The sequence below is a fragment of the Ceratotherium simum genome, chromosome 9 (assembly GCF_057802395.1).
Source record: "Ceratotherium simum simum isolate JZ-2026a chromosome 9, ASM5780239v1, whole genome shotgun sequence".
Taxonomy (NCBI): domain Eukaryota; kingdom Metazoa; phylum Chordata; class Mammalia; order Perissodactyla; family Rhinocerotidae; genus Ceratotherium; species Ceratotherium simum.
Genome location: NC_141908.1, coordinates 11,719,278 through 11,740,309, shown reverse-complemented (window position 1 = coordinate 11,740,309; position 21,032 = coordinate 11,719,278). Strand labels below are relative to the sequence as shown.

The following is a 21,032-nucleotide window of genomic DNA, read 5'->3' as shown; positions in this document are numbered from 1 at the left end:
CGAGGCGGCAGTGGAGGTGCCAGGAGGGGGCGCGGGCGCGGCGGCCGGACCGCGCGGCCCCGGCCGGCGGCGGCTACTCGCTCTCGTCTTTGTCCTGGACCGTGGTGGTAGAGTGGTTGTACAGTCCCTGCGCCATGAGGTGCAGCGCCAGGCCGTTCTTGATGCCTGTGGCCTTCTTGATCTTGGCGCGCTTGTTCTGGAACCAAATCTTGATCTGGGACTCATTGAGGCTGAGCTCCTGGGCCAGGGTCTGCCGCCGCTGCTCCGTGATGTAGCGGTTCGCCTGGAACTCCGCCTTGAGTCTCTGCAGCTGCTCGGCCGTGAACGCCGTCCGCGGCCGCTTGTCCTCCTTCTCGTTCTTCTTCTTCTTCAGCTTTCTGGTGCGCGGACCTGCAGCGGCGGAGAGGGCCGGGTGGGGGTGGGGACGGAGGGCAGAGGGGAGGGGGGAGAGGGCAGAGGAAGCCGTGAGAATGGCAGAGACGAGCGGGGGATCGCGCCCCGCGCTTCCGGGGCCATAGCGGAGGCCCTGCTGCGCCCCTGGCTCCCTCCTGGCCCCTAGATCAAGCGCCTGGCTACTGGGGTCGCCGAGTTCCCTCCTGGGGGGCCAGAAGGGCCGCGGAGGAAAACTGGCCGAGATTGTAGGTGCACCCCACACCCCAATTCAGAACAGGAGAGCCGTGTGACAGGCTTAAGTCACAGAATCCAAGATGGAGAGATATTTGGAGCTCCATCAGGCCCAGCCCAGAGTTGGAGCTCAGGAGCCTGCTGTCTTCACAGCCCTGGAATAAAAAGAGGCTCAAGATGAGCAGTGAGGACACCGGGGCAGGATCGCCCTGGGGGAATGCCAGACTGCAAACTAATCCTCCTTCCTCCTCAAGAAATGCTCCTACACCTGGGCACCTACAACAAGAGCCCCTCTGCTTGTAGCTGTTGACCTCAGAACACAAGGGGATGGAGAGGGGGCTGTGAGAGGTTGCCCAGCTCCAAAGGATTTGGTGTCTGCTCTCCCTATCTCTTCTTTCTCTTTGGCCTAAACCAAGCCGTTTCTAGTGTCCCAGGGAAACACTGAATACCCCCGTCTCTGAAGGGGGAGAAAGGGCCTTCACCCAGTTGCATGCCTTACCCTCATGACCCTGGCCCCTGGGTTCTCTGCTTTGCCCCTTGGATGGTGCCAATAAGAAAGAGAGGGCTCGCTCCATTCCTCCACTCAGTGGCACAGGCAGAGTCTCCCTTACCTCTCTTTTGAACACATAGGCTGAAATATCAGAATTGAAAACTCCTAAATAACAACAACAAGCCCCATCTGCTTTCCCTGCCCACCCATGGCATTTGCAAGGAGACTACATCCTCCTCCCGCATCCATGAACAAAATAGGGGCAGAGGGACAGAGGCGGAGGGACAATCCTGGCAAAAATCTGTGCTTTGCCCCTAAGATGGATATGGGAAGAGGCCAAAGGAAACCTCCCCAGGAAGGTGAAGTCTCCCTCAAAACCTAGTCCAGGAGAAGGGCTGCTATGGAGCCCAGCCCTGGAGAGAGGAGGGAGACAGAGGAGGCAGCCTGTGAAGCCGGCACCTCTGTCCATCAGTCTCCACACCTAAGTCTTCTTGGCATTTACTCACTGGGCCCTGTCGAGATTGTGGGATCTTACTGAGCCAAATTAGGTCCCTGTCAGGCCCATTCATCTCCAAAACGGTCAGGAAAGAAGGGTCTTCACTGGCATCTCCAAGCCTAACAGCAGAGGGGCAACCTGGGCAGCTGGCTTCTGGGACAGGCCAGTGCCTGAGGTCACCAGCTGTCCTGTGACAAGAGAGTCCAGGCCTGGCCGGCTGCAGCGATTCAGATCTTGATTGAGGTTCATCTCCCTGAACTGCCCATGCAGGAGAAGGAGCCAGGACCCTACCTCCCCAGGCCCATAGGAAGGAAAGCCGCGGAGAACAAAGACAAGGCCCACTCCTGAGCACGCTGCAGAGAGGACTGGCAGGCGGATGTGGAGGGAGGAAGGCCTAGCTTTAGATTAGTAATTAGCTGAGCGGGCAGAGATGGCCCAGGGAGTGTGCCCTTCCCCAGAAAGGCCCCGCTGTGCATTGTGCGTCCAGGACGTTGTTAGAGTGTTGTGTGTGTGTGTGTGTAGAGGCATGGACACTTGTAATAAAATCGTAGCCTCCCGGCCAGCCCGAGCCGCACGGCCTGACAGCTCAATCACTCTATCCATCAGGCGAGTCAATCAAAGCAGCTTTTCGGAGGTTCAGGGAGCCCGACGTGTCAATAACGGGGCTCGAGATGGCGGGGGCTGATAGCGCGCATCGATCCGCGCCGGCTGGCAGGGGTGGGGAGGCAGAAGACCAGCCAGAGGAGAGCGGCGCACGGCTCCACTGTGCCCGGCCTCCCGCCGGACCCGGTGCCCGGAACCCCCATTGTGGCCAGAGCCCCTGCCGCCCTCCTTGCAGCGCGCGCCAGCCTCCCGGGCACTGTCGGGCCAGGGAAGCGTGCAGGCCTCAGCCTCCTCTCTCGGGGCCTAGTGGCTGTCCAGGGCAGGTCTCGGCCTCAGATTCTCCAAGCGCAGGGGACACTTGGCAAAAGGGCCGAAGGAAAGTCGAGAAAAACGGGCCTACGGCTGGCGGAAGGAAATCTGCTAACTGTCAGACATGCGACAGAAAGGACTGAAAGACCGGGCAGGGCCGGGAGGATGTGGGAGCCGGGCCTCTGGGAAGCTGCGGAGAAGGCTGTGTCGCATGCCCTCAGCTCCTGTTTCCTGCCTGAGCCTGGCTTGTCTTCTCTTCTCTCCCACTGTCTGTCAGCTCCAGAGAACCAGGGGCCAGGGGCTCCAGGCACCCACCGTTTTGGCAACAGCCTTCCCCTGGATCGTACCCACCCGGGTCAGACTCTCTTGGCTACCCAGCCTGGGCAAGAGGGACAGCGATCAGATGCTTTTCTCTCTCTGTTTATGCTCAAATCTATCTCCATGTAAATGAACTCTCCTCAGAAAATATCGAGATGGTATTTGTGTGTGTAAGAACACAAGATGAAGATTATTTCTCTGATCAAATCCTTGCCCGATTTCGGCCTCCGCGGGACCAGGCTGGCGAGATTTCAGACCCAGATCACTAGGCCCACTTTCCCGCCGGCTCTAAACACCCCTTTCCCTGGAAGAAAAATCACTGACTGACTGTCTTTCCATAAGAATAGTAAAGATAAAACACAAAGAAGGCCCGAGGGGCTCGGAGTTCAAAACCTAAGGACCGAGACTCGAGCTTCCTGTGCCATGAGCTGTAGCCTCCCGGGTGGCGGCCGCAGAGGCCAGGAGCGCAGAACTGGGTCCACACTCGGTTTTGACTGGGACCGGGGGTGAGGAGGAGGAAGCAGCCGAGAGAAGAAAGCGCCCGAGGCCGGGTTTGCTCTCCCCAGCACGGCGGCTGAGAGTTCTGGGGGCGTCCGCGGGGCCGGAAGGCATGGCGCAGCCTGCGGTTGAGTACTCACCGGAGGACGGACGATCCGAGTAGCGCGTGCAGTAGACCCAGGCAGGCCACACGAGGGGCTGCTGCGAGTCAGTTTTGACCACGGGCCCGCCGTTGGCTGAGCCCATAAGCAGGATGGCGGGGTTGCCGTGCTCCGGGTACTTGGCGCTCTGCGCTCCTGGGCTCCCCACGCCTCCTCCACCGCCGCCGCCGCTGTCCGCAGGCTTGGCCGCCGCTGCTGCCGCCGCCGCCGCCGCTGCCACGGCCGCTGCTGCTGCCGCCGCCGCCGCCGCCGCCGCCGCCGGGTTCCCAGCTTTGGACGCGCCCGCGCCGCCGCCGCCGGCTGGCGGGGAGCCGTCGGGTGGGCCACAGTTCGCATCCGGGGCGCACAGGAGCGAGGCGGCATTTGGCGCCCGCGTGCCCAGCGGGTGGACAGGGTCTCTACCTGCGCCGGTCTGGCCTCTGTCGCGCTCGACCCGGCCTCCTCCTGCGCCTCCTCCGGCCGCCGCCGCCACCAGGAGCTGCGGCGGCGGCTGCTCCTTTTTGCAGCCGAAGTCCGGCCTCAGGATGTTGTCGATGAAAAAGTTGGTGGTGCGGTGCAGCTGGGCCGCGGGTTGCGGCTGGTGAGCAGGCGCCGCCAGATGCTGCGGCGGCGGCGGCGGCGGGGGCGGGGGCGGGGGGTGTGGGGGGAGGTGCGGGTGGTGGGCCAGGGGCGGCAGGCAGGGCGCCGCGGGCGGCGAGGGGGGCGCGGGCTGCGGAGACACCGGCACGCTGTCTCCATCGCTGCCGCTGCTGCCGCTGGCGCCGGGGCTGAGGCTCAGGCTGAGGCTGCCCGGGGCCGCCGCCACCGCCGCCGCGCCGAGGCCGGAGTCGCGCTGACTTTTAGGTTCCGGCTGCTGTTCTTCCATGCTCGGCCGCCCCGCCGCCCCGGCCGCCGCGCCGGCCCCCGCCCCCCCCCGCGTCGCTCCCCACCCCACTTTGCCAGCGGCCCGTGGGGGTGCGCGGAGGAAGGAGGCCGGCGAAGCCCCGGCGAAGGCACGGGGCGGGTGCAGGAAAAAAAGCCCAGGCGCCTGGCCTGGATTGCTCGCTGTTATCGAGCAGACAGATCTTGCTGTCTCTCCCTCTCTCTAATTTGTAGACATCCAGATACCGAGGCACTTGGCTATTTCTTTTTTCTTTCTGTAACCAGATTCAACGATTTGTTTTAAATGGGGAGTAAGCCACGGCCAAAAAGAAAAAAAAGAAAGAAAAGAAAAAAGAAAGCAAGAAAAAAGAAAAAAGCTCCAAGAATTTTTTTTCTTAAAGGAAAAAAAAAATAGTCTTTAAAGTCTAGCCATCTTCCTAGGCAGTAGTGAGGGGTTTGACTTCCCCGAGTGTCACGCTCAGCTGTGCCCAGAGCGCGAGGCTGGCAGCGCCTTTAATCGCCTTTGCTTTTTTTGCAGGGAGAGCGCGTCTCCGCCAGCGCCGGGGCTGCCCTTTTTTTTTCTTCTTCAAATCTCTGACAGCTCGGATCTTTGCACAAACTCTCTGGCTTAAAAAAAAATCACCCAGGCACACTTTTTGCCTTCAAACCGGAAGCACGTGAGTCAGGGCCGCACGTGTGCGGGGCCAATGGCGAGCCAGGACTCGCGCTGACACCCGGGCCTTGGCCCAATGGGCGCGCGCGGGACTTTGCGGATAAATAATCCGGGGGCGGCGGCCGCGGGCGGAGTGGGGGCGCCGTGGTGCGGTCCCCGCGTGTAGGGACGCCGCTCCCCCACCCGCACTCGAGCCCCTCCCCCTCTTTCAGGCCAGGACGGAGGAAGGGGCAAAGGAGACCGAGGAAGGGTGGGTTTCGGGGTGTAGGCAAATAGAGAAGCAACTCCATAAACAACTTGTTGGAGAAATGCAGGATTATGGGTGCGTGCGCGCCGGGCGCAGGGTCAAAAGTCAGGGCCCTCGGCTCTTTGGCACCCCCGTGCCTAGGGAACTCAGCCTTTTATTTTCTCTGTTTCTTTTTCTTGCTATTTTGAAGGTTGAAAGGTTGTTGTCACTGCCCGTGTGTGTGTGTGTGTGTGTGTGTGTGTGTAGTGAAGGGGGAGGGGTGAGACTAGGAGGGTCGGAGATATGAAATAGACCTAGAGTTGGTTACTTTCAGAGAAGCAGTTTATTTTTCACAAACAGCGAACCCCCGAGGCCAGCTGTGCCTAGCTGGCACCGTATGTATGTTTGTAGGTTTGCAGTGCATGCCGGCCAGCCGCCCTGCGTGTCTTTTCCCGGGTATCCGCACCCGTGCCCTTCCCTGTCCGGACCTTCGACAACCCCCAGGAGCTGTCCTGGCGCCATTAAGCCAGGCCAAGAGGGCGCGAGAGAGCCCGAGCGCCGGGCGCGCCGGGTGCCTGTTCCTTCCCTGGCAGCTGGAGTCGAAGCTGTCCCGGCATCGTCGAGTTGTCCCAGGCAGGCCCCTGGGCCAACCAAGTCAGGGTGCAGATGCGCGCGAGGCCCCAGCTTTTGGGTTGAGGGCAACCTCAATGTTAGACTTCCCTGCAAAGTGAAATCAAACAAATAAAAGTACTGCAACCCTGGTGTTTGCCGTGGACAGCTGACGACGTGGACAGCGAGGTTCTCCCGGTTGCCTAGATTTTCCTGGGATTGCTTCCGACTCCCTGGAGGCCTCTGGCTCTAGCCCTGCATATTCTTCCCAACCTTTGGAAGACTGCGGGGGCTCCCACCGCTCCCACTCTCACGGAGATCCGTCTCCAGTCCGCTGGTCTCTTTTTCGCTGTTTCCTGGTAGAGGCATCCCAAAAGTTCTCCCGTCGCCATGGATGGGGTGGGGGGAGGTGAGACGCTGATCACCGGTGAGTTTTATTCGTGGAGCCGTTTTAGAGGGCCGGGATCCGACTGTGTGCTGAAGCCTGTGGTACGGTGAGTGGCTAGAAAGGCACTGGCAACAGAGGCCTTCGCAGGGATGTTATCTGGGAGCTCCAGCGAACCTGTTCGCCCTGACCGCCATTCTCAACTGGGACGACGCAGAAAGGATCTCTTTGGAGATATTGTCTGGTGGGAACATGCAAAATAATCCCTCGGTGCCCAGAAAAGTCACAGAGAGTTAGGAGGGAAATAAAACGAAAACCACAAGCGGAACCACCTCAGTAGCTGAAGTTTCTCGGAAGGGCTTGTGGAGAGCGGGAGTTCGTATTGCTAGCCGCATCTTCGGGTCAGCCGAGGGTCTTCCGATACCCGGGGCTCTCGTGGTTCCTAGTTAGACCTGCCCGGAGGCCGGGGGCAGCGAGAAACACTTTCCGGAGTGTTGCACTAAGCAGACCCGCCGCGGTCTCCTCAACCCTCCCAAGCCTCCCCCCAACCCAACCTCGGAGTCTCCCGGGTCCTCTTCAGTTGTACGCCCAAGGGCTCCCCGAAATCTCCCGGTGACCCCACCCATTCTCCCCGAAATGGGGGTGGGATTTTATTTATATTTAAGTTCGCAAAATTGAAATCTTTATCCCGCAAGCGAGCGTGGGTACTTAATTAAATTCTAATTAGGACACTATCAATATCCTATTTAGCCGCGTAGCTTTTGTGCGCCGCGGTCCCTTTCAGCGCCGTAAATAGGGTCTCGACGCCTTATCTCGCCTGCAGGAGACGCCTCGAGAAGGGCTGCGGAAGATAATTTATAGGTTTTAATTACTCTTCATTCCGCCTGATCAGCTTGGCGTTCATCACAGGCCTGTGAATAAAACCCTGGTCAAAAGCTCTGTCACATCGCGCTGGCAAGACGCTTAATCAAAGTGAGCGGCCCCGCGCGCCGCGCGGCCCGGCTCCTCCACGTAATTTCCAGCCAGCTGATAAAGCCAGCTGAATAATGCGGCGGCCCTTTGGAGACACCATTTACAGAAATGACTTTATTGACGGCTTAACGTCGGTAATTCATTTTACCTTTCATGTAGTGGAGCCCGGATTTGTTACAGTAATGGGATGATAAATGCACCCGCGGCCCACGAGCTCGGGCTGGATTAGGCGGCGCTTTGCGCGCTGGCTCGTCCCCCCCCCACCACCACCCAGGCCAGGGCTGCGCCAGCCGCACCTAGCACTGCCCGCTCTCCACGACCCCCACCTGGGCCCACGCCCTCCTCTCCTTACTGAAAATGAACACACTATTGGGAACTCCTTGTCAGCGGGTTGGTATCCTGGCAAGCCTGAGCGTGAGGAGTGCGAGGGCTGACCGTGAGCAAACACTGGCCGAGATGGGTGTGTGAGGGGTCCAGAGGACTCGAAGTGAGCCCAGGACTGGGCACGTGGGTGAGAAAGGACAGGCAGGGTGAGCTGTGTGTACAAGTATGTGGGTAAAGGGGTTCGGTGTGTGTGGAGCGATGTGTGTGCATGTGTGAGTACATTTTTGTGGCAGTCCTTTTTGGGGTACTCGTAGAAACCTTTGGAAATTAAGGAATTTCTTCCAACTTGATAGACATCCAGGTCATGATGGCAGGGACGTGGGCTGGCAGGAAGCAGCTGGTGGAATCTGCCAGAAGTGAAGTGGAGTCCTTCTCAAAACACCTTCTGCTCCCGGGCCAAAGGTGTGGAATTGTGGGGGCACCCAGTGCCCATTTCCATTGCCTCGAAGTTCTGAGTTGTGCAGTTCCCCTGGAGCAAGAAGCCCGACAGAAGGCCACTGACCTAGCCTCATCCCTGCAATAAATTGTCCCAAGTTCTGCTTCCACACCCAGCCCACCTAAAAGTGGAGAATGACAAGAAAGAAAACGATTTTGTTTTGTTTTAAATGCCGAAGAGGGGGGAAAAAACCCTACGATTGCTTCCCCCACTTGAAGGAAGAAGGAGGCTGAGAGGCTTTCAATGGTGGAAGGTGGGGTAAGCAGGACAGGGAGAGACCCCAACCCTCCTGTCTCTGTCCCATTCCCAGGCTCCCTCCATTCTCTGACGCTAACCAGAGGCTTCCACTGAGCAAAAGGTACCTGGCCAAACAGATGGGGAGAGTGTCTTTGCATGTTTGGGGAGTGCTGGAGAAGTTTGGGGGTCACATACTAGGAAGACTGATGAGTGTTTCTCAAGGTGAAGGCTGAGAAATTGTACCTTTGTTTCTTCTCTTTCTCAGTCTTGCAAAAACCACTTATCGATTTGGGATTTGGAGAGTGGCCCATGGCTGTGGGGGCTGGAGCCTCTTTTTGTGTTTATTTGTCTGTGTATGTGAGAACCACAGAGAGGGAACTTAGTCTGTAAAAGCATTGTTTGTGTGTCTGTGTGTATTTGTGTGCGTGGCAGGAAGCTGGTGTATATACCCATTAGTGTGTACACCCAAGTCTGCCCCACCGGTTGGGCATGGAGAAATGCATTCGCTGAGGGTTTTGGTGTATGCTGTTCAAAAAAATCTCCCACCAGCCTGCATTTCTGCAGAATTTTGGATTTCATTTAGGCAGAGACAAATGTGCTGGTCCTGCCTGCTTCTGCCTCTCCTTTGAGGATGGGTTTGAAGAAGAGAATTGTGACAGAAAACCTTGCAGCCTGGGCAGGCGTGTGCGCGATGGGCCGAGAGTGCGAGCGTGTTGCATGCACACGGTGGTAATCGCATTTCGAGTGTAGATCAGATGGCGGTGGGGCCTCGTGGCGAGGGACATGAATGAGTTGTCGCAACACAATAGCGCACAGCCTTCCTACGGGGACTGGGTGACCAGCGGTTTTGTTGGGAGTGAATGCGAGGAGATTTCTGCTACAAGTGCTGCGGTATTATTATGAGCCGGAAGGTCAGACTATACATCGCAGGTCCCCAAAGCCTATAGACCTTGGGAAATGTGGGGCCTCGAGCCACGTCATTGTACCTGACAGTCTTTTCAATAGACTAATTCAATTAGTGCTCCGGGTTTTGGTCTTCATTTGGAGGCGATAATAATGTGGGGGGTGGGTGGGTGCAGGGGGATTCCTTGGGTATTGGTTAGAGATCTTAAGCAATTCTGCCAGAAGCTTGGAGTGGCACCCGGAGAGGCAGGGGAAGGAAAAAAGCTGAGGTGGGTGGGGGGTGCGTGGGAGGCAAACCATGGAAAATAAAATGCTCTGCTGACTCTCCAAATTGGGGCCACAGCTTTGTTTGTAGATGGCCCAGAAGACTGGGGAGTGGGGGAGCAGGGAGAAGTTCTTTTTTTCTGTGTGCATGAAATACGCCTGCCCATAAATGCCCAAGTTCCTAGAAAGCCGGAAAAAAGCCTGGGATTGGAGGTTGTCAGCTTTGGGGAGTTCAATATTTGGATGTATGTCCCCACCATCCTGCCTTCCCTCAGGGTTTTCTCCCTTTTATCCGAGGGAGCAGTTCACAGCACGGACCTTTTTGTTCTAGAAACAGTTTTGTTTGTTTCCTCTAAAGCCCGGACAAGCTGAGAAAATTAAGCCCTTTCTCCTCGTGACTGTGGGAAATGGGGGAAACATTTCAGTGATCTCCGTAAATTGCACCTGGTGGTCAGGATTCGGAAAGGGCGCCCCTGGCCCTGGTTTTCTTATCCAGCCGGCGGACTGCCTGCGGGGTTGGCGCCGAGTCCCGGACGCCAGGGCGCGAACACCAGACCAGTCGCTAGTGGCGGGTTGACGACGAGGCGGGTTAGGGCTGCGCGGGGGTGTTGGGGAGCGAGACGCAGGGCCCCTTGGCTCGGATCAGGGGAAGGGGAGCCTTCACCTTCTCCTCTATACCCCCAAACCGCTCTGGAGCTGCACCACACAGCCAGCCAGGCCCCTGGAGCGAGGGTTTCAGAGCTCACGGCTCCCGAAAGCAAGGCGACTACACACCCTTCCCTATATATTATTCTTCACTTTAATCAGACATCTTCTTTTCTCCTTACACTGAATGCCACTCAAACCCCAGAACTGAAACCCTAATGTTCATCCCCCCCCCAAAATCCGGAGTAAATTCACCGTCTACTCTCGAATTTTCTTCTCTCCTTTATTTTGCTTTTCGCCCTCTCTCACCCCCTCCTCCTCCCCAGAAGGTTCCTGAGCCCGGCGCCCCCAGGCCGACGGGCCCCCTTGCCCACCCCAGTCCCCACCTGTCCGAGTGGCGGCTCCCGCCTCGATCCGGCTGGGCGCGGGTCGGGGTCCACACCAACTGGCCTGGAGGGTGTGCATGCCGGTCGGGACGAGGGTGGGATTGAGTGAGGAGGGCTCATCGCGGCTTCTGGGTTCTGCAGCACCCCCCTCGGCTCGGTCCATGCTCCCCGGGAGGTCCGGAACCAACTCCAAAAGTTGGGGCCAAAAAAATAACTCGAGACAAGAAGAAAAAAACGCCACAACATCCAAGTCCTTTGCGGAGGAATGGCTCTGCGGCTCCGAAACCGTGTTCTTTTTGCTTGCCCCAGAGTTAACTGTCCTCCTCCTCCTTCCTTTGACTCCTGTAGGGGTGTGGGGTTGTCCCGGGGCTCTTCTCCCACTGACCCGGGAAAATGAAGGAGATGTCCGCGCACCCAGCTCCCTGCGCTCAGGTTGCTGGCCGGCGCCTTCCCGCCTCTCTCCCCGCGGGCCCCGGAGCGCGAGCCACGCCGCGCCTCCCTTTGGTCCTTGGGGGTGCAGCTTCCCGATCCTCTTCCCGGGGAGTATTCGGGGAAAAGCTCCGGGTTCCAGCCGAGGTCGGCGCTGCGGGGGGCTGGCAGGGAGGTGGGGGAGGGAAAAGTTTAGTCCGGAAAGGGGGGCGGGTGGGGAAGGGCAGACTCACGAGCCTGGGAATGGATTGGGAAAGAGGGGCGAGACCGGTGTGTCTTCCCCCCACCCTGCCCCACCTCCTTTCTCAGACCGGATCGCCCGCGGGTGGGGGGAGAAGGGTCACTGCAACCAACGCCGAGGCCTTTCCGGGGCCACCAACCCTGTCGGCCTGCTCCTGCAGAAACTGAGGTGCGGGACGAGTGTGCGGCTGCGCGCGTGCGTGTTTGTACGTGACTCTGTGTATGAGAGGCTTCAGGTGAGTGCGTGTGTGTGTGTGTGCCCGAGTGTGTACGGAAGGATTTCGGGCATTTTTTGTGTCCCTCTAATCCTCGTGTGCTTGTGCTATGTCCACGTGTGCAAGTGTGTGTGTGCATGGGCTCTGCGCTGGTGTACGTGCCTGTGCATATCCATGTGTAGAGTCTCCGTGTGTGCGTTGTGCGCGAGAGCAAGACTGAGGCTTTGCAAGTGAGGTGTGTGAAGTCGCAACTACCAGAGGGCTCTGACCGCAAACCAACCGCTCACCTCCCACCCCCATCCAGACCCCTGTCACTGAACTATGCAAGGGCAGAGGAGGCAGTCGCCTAAATCCGGACTAAAACGGCCACTGGTTTTCTGTTTTCCACCAAGACCCACCTATGCAATCTCACAACCCGGATTGGAGGTAGGGAGGCAACACGTGGCAAGGTCAAGATCAGAGAGACCTCAGAGAGAACACAGACCAAAAGCCCACTCCACTGATGAGGCAACTGAGACCCAGAGAGGGGAAGAGACCAGGTCAGGGTGCCACAGAGGCGTCACTGGTCTCAGGGCTCGCCAAACCGAGCTCGGGAGACGTGCTCAGTTCCGTCCTGCGGCCTAAGTCCTTAAGAGGGCAGGCTTTCCCCGCTGCCAACCCCATTCCATTAACCTCCAAGTAAGGATCACTCTCTCTTCCGTGTGTGTGTGTGTGTGTGTGTGTGTGTGTGTACTGGGGGGAGGGGAAAGCAGGATCTCTTGGGACCGGGAATGCAGTGAGAGGCCAGGGGGAGACACAATCGTTCCTCTTGTCGGATCTCACTCGAGGCCCTTATGTTTCCTGCCCCCTTGGGGGGGGGGCGGGGCTGGTTAGCAGAGTCCTCTTAGCCCCCACTGGCTTTCAGAACTTTCCAGGCGTGGATGATAGTTAGGGGGGAGGTCGGTGAGGGGAAAGCTGGCTTCATTTCCTGTGGGGTGGGGTAGGGTGGTGCAACACCGACCCCGAAGCCATTCCAGACACGTCCCTCCCCTCCCGCGCCAAGGACGCCCGTCCCAAAATTGTTATGCAAAGGACTCAAGTATGTGATCTTCTGGCGGATCAAAGCAGCAGAGCCAAATATTACAGAAGTCAATAATGAATGAGCAGATTAAGAAACCCAGCTCGCAGACAATTATGGTCGCAATTGAAAAAGCGCCCTCTTTCCCTTCTTCTTCGCCCCCCCCCCGCCCCATATAGTATATAAAAAAAAAAGTAGGCGGAAGGTGGGGGCTGGGGATGGTGGCAGAAGAAGGCAGCAGCCCAGCGCGCGTGAATGAGTGGGTGCGTGGACGTGTTTGTTGAGGGGAGATAACGCCCCCTAGGGGTGACCCGGGTGGGTCCCGTGTCGTCTCTGGCGAAGCGGGCAGACCCTTGCCCTCTGCACCCAACGCTCATTGGCTCCTTAGAAGAGAGCATGAGGCCGCTCTGAGCCGGAGGGCTAGAATCAGGGTTTCTAGGGTCTTTCTTTCCAAACCATCTGCCACCCAGCCTGAGCTCGCCCGCTGCACACCTTCCCGTCCCCTTTCTTTCGGGAGAGGGGCCCTAGGCTGGCGGATAAGGCAGGGAGCAGGGTCGGAGGGGCGCGAGCGGATTCCCGACCGGTTTTCCTGTGAGGAACGCGCCACCTGTCGGCCATCGGAAAACTGCACTTGCATGGTGTTCTCGGGTGGGCGAGGCTGTGGGAGAGGTTTGTGTTTGAGGTTTCCGGGCGAGAGTAGGAGAGATCCGGCCACTTACCTGACAGTCGACGCCTGACGGGGGAGAGAGAACGGGATTCCGAGAAGGGAATCCTTCTTGGGATCCCCTTGGCACATGAGAGCCAAAGCTGGAGAGAAAAACCCATGAGGGACTATTGGCTCTGCGATTCAAAAAGCAGAAAATACCTGGGACACACTGGGATGGGTGCTGCAGTGGGAGTCAGGGACTGGGTTCTTTTGCCTCCTCTGCCCGCTCCGTGCTGTGTGACCTCGGGCTGCCCCTGGTTCTCTCTGGGCCTGTTTCCTTACGCGTAAACTGAAGGTATTGGATTGGAGTGATCCCCTCTCAACTCTGATCTTGAATCTAGCATTGAATCTGAGCAGTATATGTCGATAACTGTGTCTTGTCTTCTTTCTAGTTCTAGCGATTAATAGATCCTGGATCTTTATATGCCATTTACGTCCTAATCTTTAATACATATTTAATGTATGGCTGCTTCAATTATATCGCTGTTTTCTCAATTGTCCGAAGATTTCATTTAAGTGGTGTCAGGATGTTTCTTGGCCCAAATTATCCTGATAAGTGCCCATTTACTTAAACATTTTTTTCTTTTTTAAGAATCAGACAAACTAGAAAACTTCGTTCGCTCTGCAGTGGGGAACGGCTGGGGAGGACTCGTGTCCTGAGGCCAATAAGAACATAATGGATGCTTAGGTGGGAGGCTTAGACGAGAAGACCCAGGCCCCGGATTGCGGTCAGTGTCAGAGACGACCCGAAGAAGGACCGAGGCTGGAGAGAACTGGAGAGAAGGCTGAAGCCGGGGACACTTGGAGCCCCCTGTGGGGGTGGCCCCTGACCAGAGGCTCCTGACACACGGTGTCTGAGAGCAGAAAAAGCAGGCGTCAAGACCAATGTAGGATAGCTCAGATCTCAATCCACTTCCCTTCGAACTCTCCATGAATTTAATGGAGCACGGCAAGGGGAGGAAGGGGGCAGAATTTTGCTCGAGTTACGCGGAGATCATGTATATCTACTCGAGTTGGGGGTTTGCGCAGCTCGAGGGCAGCGCGGGCTCCGTGCTGTGGGTCCTTTCCGCAAGGCCTAGTGCTCAAGCGTGGGACAGCCGGGACGCAAGTTAGGCGCCCGGGTTGGGGAGCCCCCAAGGGTCCGCACCCGACAGAGCAGCAGGCAGAGCCCGCTATCCTCGTTTTCAGCTCCCGGTGGCCGCACAGGGCCAGATCGGCTGCCTCTTCCCGAAGCTGGAGGGACGCCGCCATCTCCTCCTCTGGGAATCGAAACTCCCCGTGGGACATCCAGAGGGGCTGCCACTTTGAACCCGGGACCCTTTACTTTCGGAATGGAGACGGCGTTTCTGGTCTTTCGGTCTGCGAGTCCAGGAATCGTTCTGGGACCGCCGGCTCCTCGGAGCTGGTGTTGACAACCGGCGCACACGTGGGGTTCAAGGCCAGGGGTTAGCGTTCCTATTTAGAGATGGGAAAATCAAGGGTCGGGAGATCTGGTCACTTGTCCTTGTGAGTAGCACTCTGAACGCGCACCGAGGCCTGAGAGGTCAGTGGGTGGCCTAGCCCCGATGTCCTGGCGGTCTGTGCGGCTCGGGATTTTTCAGCTGCACCCGCAAGGGGCCGGCAGAGGTCTGCTGGTCCCGCTTTTCGGCGCCGCGGGACTCACTCACCCCGCTTGTGACACCGGCGCATCCCCAGCCCCTCAGACCTGACCGGTGGAATTCCGCACTTGGCGCTTTCTGGCCTCCGCGTCGCGGCCATGGAGCCAGTTGCCATCCCGCTGAGCCAGGTCGGCCTGGGAAACGGGGAGCTCCAGGCCTCAGCCCAGCGCGGCCCGCCTGTGAGGCCGGGGCTGGAGCTGTGGGCTGAGTGGGGTGGCAGCGTGGACCCTGCCCACTGGCCGGACCGAGGAGCAGCTGCAGGGACTCTGCGTCCATCCCGCCCTCCTGGACATTCCCAGCGGGCGCGCGCCGGCTTTCGCCAGAGGCGAGTGCGCCGCGGAGAGCTGACCAACACGCGGGAACCTTCCAGAGCCGCCGAAAAGTCCCGGCGCTGGGCGGAGACCGCCGGCGCCAACTTGCGCAGCTCAGACCAACCTCAGTGGTGGGACTGACATAGGAAAACGAACGGGTTTATTTTAAACATTTCTCACATTTCCCTCAAATGTTGCCCGTTTACAGAGGGAAGAGCGCTAGGAAGAGCTAGAGAGAGAGAAAGAGGGAGAGAAATGGGGGGGGGGGGGTGTCGGATAGGGTTGGAGGGAGGGAGGAAGGGAAAGAGAGATTGATTCGGGTCCCTTTCCTCCGAAAGACAAGTCACGGATAAGGAGTGATAATCAGTATAAGTGAGTGCTTGCTCTGGGCGCGGTCTTCATCTGGTCGGCTCATTCTACCTTTACAGTAACTTACTGAGGTAGTAATAGCATCCTCTCCCGTTTATAAAGGAGGAAACTGAGGCACGGAGAGTGGTAAACTAGCCCAAGGGCATGCCTCTAGCAAGGGGAAATGCAGACCGGAATCTGTCCCAGCTCTGGAGGAGCGAGATGGGGACCGGTCCACTCAGGCGACTTTGGAAGTCGCCCCGCAGGTCCCAGGAGGCCGGGGGTATAATTTCCCGGCACAGACGCGAGGCCTCCGCGCTCCCGGGCGCTTAAGTCGGGCCGCGGTCCCTTCAGCGGCCGGCGTTTGGCTGCCGGGGTCCGTCAGGGAGCCCTCGGCCCGCACCGTCCAGGCCGCTCCGGGCACGGAGAGCGGGCGGCGGGCAGGTCTCCGGCCCTGACAGAGACTGGAGTCCCAAAGCGTCGGCCCGCCGCGGGGAGACGACCTTGCATTTCCTTCGCCCAGACGAGCCAGCCCGAGAGCGGTGCGGAGGCCGTAGCCTTTCCTTGCTGGGCTTGTCCGTGCTCTTCCCTCGCGCTTCCAAGCTCAGCGACCCCAGAAAGGGCCGAGCCTCGGCCTCGGCCGGCTGCACGGGGCGGCGGGGGCAGAGACGCTGGTCAGGGCAGGCCCGCAGGCCCGAGCTCCCAGGGTGGGGCATTCCGCCCCAAGCCTCCATGCTCAGCGGCTGGTCTCAGCGACTGCGAGGGTGATCGTCAAGGCCTAGACTTTCCCAGACTTGCTGCTGGGCAGCAGGCTAGGACCCCGGATGGGGACCCCAGGCGAGAACTGGGATGCGCAGGGAGCTCGGGTCCCACGGAGACGACAAGTCTCCGGGCTTCCCCTGACCTGTGCCTCAACTGTCCTGGCGCGGGTGGTGGGGGTCCCGGGGGCGGTTGAGGCCGGTGGCAGAATCCCGAGGACCCAGCATTTCCCAACCACGCTGAGGCGGTCGCCCCTCAGGATCGCTCCATTCTCAGGCCCCGGGGCCCGTCGGTGTCTCGGTCATCGCGTCCTGTGGAGCACCCGCGACAAGGATGGAAGTGGGGATGGAGAGGAAAAGATCCGAATCTTGCGGGAAGGAAGGAGGGGACCTAGGACCAGCATTGCCAAGAGGCATAGTTCCACCCACCCCTGCCTTGACCCCAGGTCACCCGCAGGCCAACGGGAACTCCGCCGGCCCCCAGAACCTGCTGGGGCTCCACAGAGGGGGTTTCCACCGCACCTGGGCCTGGTGAGAGGACTTTCCGGGCAGAGAGAAAGGAGGCGCCTCGCTTGCTTTGGGAAAGCGCAGGTGTGCGGAGAGGAGGGGGCTGACGGGCCCCCAGGGCGTGGGGACCTTCCTCACTCCCCTCCTCCTCCATCCTCGCCTTGGCTCCCTCCTGCCCCTTTTTTTCCCCGGAGCTTTCGCTTTTAACCAGGGGAGCAGAACAAGAGGGCTTGCAGCGAGAGGGTCTTATTGTCTCCCAGGTAGGACCTCTGTCTTCTCAAGGCCCCTCCAGGGCTCTCCGGGAGAGGAGAGAAGCCCCCACTGCCACCAAGAGGCAGCACCTGCCGGCCTGCGCCACTCCTCTATTTTAAAAGACCTCATTAGGGTTTGTCAAATGCTAAAACTTTCCTATCAGAAGCTGCCTCAGGTTTGGGAGTCACAACCCTGGGATTTTATAGGAAGCTTTAACAGAGAGGTTTGGAAAGAGACAGAAGGTGTCAGCAGTTCTGAAAGAATGTGAACTTGACACTGTTCTTTTTTTTTTCTTTTTTTTTTGTAAGGTGTCCGATCCTTGAGCCAAAATACATCAAAGAAGAGATTCCCTCCCTCCCCCACATCCACCCTCCCTCCCCAGCCCCCCCCCCCATTACAGGAACCTTGATAGTGGGGCTCTGGGGTAGGGGGTGCAGAATTTGTAGGGAGTAGGGGAGGTTATTTATCTTGGCTGGGTGGCCAGAGAGAATGAAAGCCAAGAGACTGTGCTACCGTCCTCTCCTCTCCATCCACCTTTACCATTTATCTTTTCCCCCTGTCAGTCTCTCAGCTATCAAGTGTGGACTCGACAGGAATGTTGCAAGGAAAAACTAATTAAACAGCAGTGCAATGCTTTGAAAATATTAAGTGTCATGTAAATGCCTAATGCTAATAATAATCTTGATGGTGGTAATTATGCGCTGGGAAGCACATCCCAGACAGCCCAGCACTGAGCCCAATGTGCATGTCTAGGAGGATCCCAGGGAACGCCCATCTTTTCTGCTGTGGAGCCTGGGCTCTGAGTGGCTAGGTGTCAGATGGGAGCTCCAGGTCATTACCCATCACCTGGGAGGCAGACCAGGTGGAATCCTGGTTGGACGTCCTTAAGTTACTGCCCTCTGATAGTTGAGCCCATCACGTGTAAAGTGGAAATTTGTGACTCCCAGGGTGTGGCCACCCCACATGGTGGATTCTGCTTCCTCAGAGGCTCTGACGGGCTCCAGGGTGCGTTCATGTCAAGGTGTCACCTTTGTGAGCTGGGTGCCTTCTGTTTTCCAGAGCCCCGTTAAGACATAGCCTTTAGGTGGGTTACCCTTCACGTTTAAAGAAAAGGATGTTCTGTTAGGGAACACATCCCTCACTCTGCTTTTTGTCTGAACTCTTCATGGGAGGGGCAAGGGGTTCTCAGATCTTCCCTTAACATTTTTCTAGTGTGGTGAAACGCCAGGCCTTCCCCAGGACTTAGAATTTCCTTATAAGGCAATTTCACCCCCGCCCGTCCCTCATCCCCATCCTTTCCCGACCACGCTTCCCCACTGCTGGCCTGGAGATTTGGGGCCCTGGTGTCTGCCAAAACCAGGGAGGCTTTGAGGGCTGCAAATTACGGTGACTCATGATGGATGCTTTTGGGAATTTCCACCCCAGAAATTGCTGGGCCTTTTAGAGATTTAGTAGTCACCTAGATACTCCTGATCATTGAACTTGCCCTAATTTCACTTCTGAGTGAGTGAGAGAATAGTTACAAATTCTCCCCAACTGCCTTTGTCTTCCCAGTTTAGTTCAGGTTCAGCTTTTTCTGCTGTGTGATGACATAACCCTTCCCCCTGGAAAGCGCATAGGTGACTTTTTATTATTATTATTCAAAAGAAGCAAATTCTTGTCTAAGCTTTAAAAACAAAATGCTTTGTTGGGGGGGGGGGGCGCGGTGGGGGGGTGGGCAGGGGTTGGCCCGGTGGCGCAAGTGGTTAAGTGCGTGCGCTCCGCTGTGGCCGCCCGGGGTTCGCCGGTTCAGATCCCGGGTGCGCACAAACGCACCACTTGTCAAGCCATGCTGTGTCAGCGTCCCACATGAAGTGGAGGAGGATGGGCAGGATGTTAGCCCAGGGCCAGTCTTCCTCAGCAAAAAGAGGAGGATTGGCAGATGTTAGCTCAGGGCTGATCTTCCTCACACACACACACACACACACACACAAAATACTTTGTTCTGTTTATGTTAGGCTTTGGTAACTCAAAAACATCTTATCTTTCAAAGTAAAATTTTTTGCACATCCTACAGAAACAGGTGGTTTCCCAGGTATTTCTTTTTTAAAAGGCACTCAAATAGGGATGCTCTCTGCAGTGGCAGTGTGAGGGTTTGGGTTTAGGCCACGTGAGATTTCACGGTCGAACTTTGAGGGGGTTTATAAGATCTCACACTGACAACACACATGCGCACACACAGACTCACAAGCACAAATGCACAGTTAAAAGGAGGTCTGGAGTTAGCCCATTTCACTCTTTCTTGTCCAAATATAGGCTTTGTTTTTTATTTCTTCTTTATAATGAGAAGCCTGAGTGTTGCAGGGCCCAGCCTCCGCATCTATTTCTAGTTGGGAAACAGAAAAGTGTGTGCCATGTGCAAGCTCTCACCACAGTTACTGGCACGCAGAGACTGACTTCCAGGCCGATGCCCTTTCTGCCACACCGTGTGCCTGCTGCTTCTTTGGACAGGGAGGAAAATCCACACATAAAACCCCTTATAGTTCCCAGATGTGGCCTGAGGAGTCGACAAATCCTGTAATTTAAAAATACGATTCCCCACTGACACCCCAACTCCACAGGCAACGTTGAAGTCATGCAGGCAGCTTCCAGGCCAGGTGGCACAGTTTCACATCCAAGACAAGAGGACAGTGAACTGTTGTGTCCCCTCTCCACCCCTGGCTTATCTTCTGCCTTGAGGCTGCACCCCAAGAATCACCTCAAGTGAATGGGAGCTGTGGTCTGGGAGCCTCTGGGGAATTCGAATGCGTACATTTCTTTTGTAACTTTTTAACAAGTTTGTTTGGTGGTTGTTTTACCCAGCTCCAGGGGAGATTCTTGCTGCATGGTGAATGACTTTGTTTCCAAATCAGATAAGTCCTAGGGAGACGCAGATGATACTGCAGGTAAGTTTTCAGCAACAGCTGCTGAGTCAGCCTTCTTGTTTTCATGAGATATTGTTCACCAGAAAACATTCCTCCTCTGGGAGTTACATAGCAAACATTTTTTTTTTTTTTTAATTTTTGACATTTTGGTTCCCTTTGGTTGGTGGTAGGGGCATGTGGGGTGGAGTGGAGGAGAAGGAGCGGGGCCAGGTTCTGGAATACAGGGAGAGAAGCAAGAAGAGGATGAGCTGGGAAGAAGGAGCATCATAGTGGGAGACAATGCAGCCGGCCACCTTTCTTGGATGGTTTTCATTGCCCTGCACTCCGGACTCCCAGTCTTCATTAGGCATCTGTAATTCTACTCTGGCTGCTGTGTTTGCCGTGGGCTGTGGGTACTCGTGTGTTGTGTTTAATTATTTTGGTTAATTCTTTCAAAAACACTGATCTGAGCAGGCTGTTCCAGAAATGGGGCTTCTGTTCCGATGTGGCAAGCCCATCTCCTCCTCCACAGCTGTCAACACAATGCCAGACACTGAAAAATAGTCTCTCTAGAAATTCAGATGTTTCCACACTGTAGGCTGGTTGGCACTGGAAGCCGCAATGTTCAGTCCTCTTCCTCCAGATAATAGCATGTTATTAGGTCCCAAAGTGGCTTGGGAAGTTGAGTTCACCTTCCTCCTTTCCGCAGAAGTCCTTAGAGTAGAAAGGGTCAAAGGCCTAGAGAAACCACCAAACTGAAGTCCTCTCCAAACCTGTGGGGGTGGGGAGGGGGGAAACGTGGAGACTTTCCCATTTCCCACCAGTGGCAACCCCCCCAACACATGCAGATGAGGTGACCCAGCCCGGTGTGCGCGGGCTGAGCTGGGTCCAGGGCGGTGGAAGGAATGTGTGCACTAGGGCTCAGGGACCCAGCAGGCTGGCCTTCCTCCAGCACGTCCTCGGGAAGCTAGATTGATGGGAAGGCTGGCAAATGTGGCTGTCCTGAGCATTCCCAGCATGGGGTCAGGGAAGCTGAGTGGGGGTGGGGAGGTGGGAGAGAGTTACTGGGCCCTGAACTCTCTTTGCTATGACAAGTCTCTGGTGGGCCAGAGAAGCCGTTCCTCTGTCCTCTTGGGCTGTACCCTTTCCCACAGAGGGAGGACCTCGTGGCCCACATCTTTCCATAAAC

At 57.2% G+C, this 21,032-nt stretch overlaps 1 protein-coding gene across 1 annotated transcript; it reads right to left on the bottom strand.

The window, feature by feature from the left end:
• Nucleotides 1–73: 73 nt before the first annotated feature.
• EN1 (engrailed homeobox 1) lies at nt 74–4,364 on the bottom strand. Its single transcript, XM_087434937.1, has 2 exons — nt 3,479–4,364; nt 74–390 (listed from the first exon to the last, which is right to left on the bottom strand). The coding sequence occupies exons 1-2, from the start codon at nt 4,362–4,364 to the stop codon at nt 74–76; spliced, it is 1,203 nt and encodes a 400-aa protein (XP_087291063.1).
• Nucleotides 4,365–21,032: the final 16,668 nt, after the last annotated feature.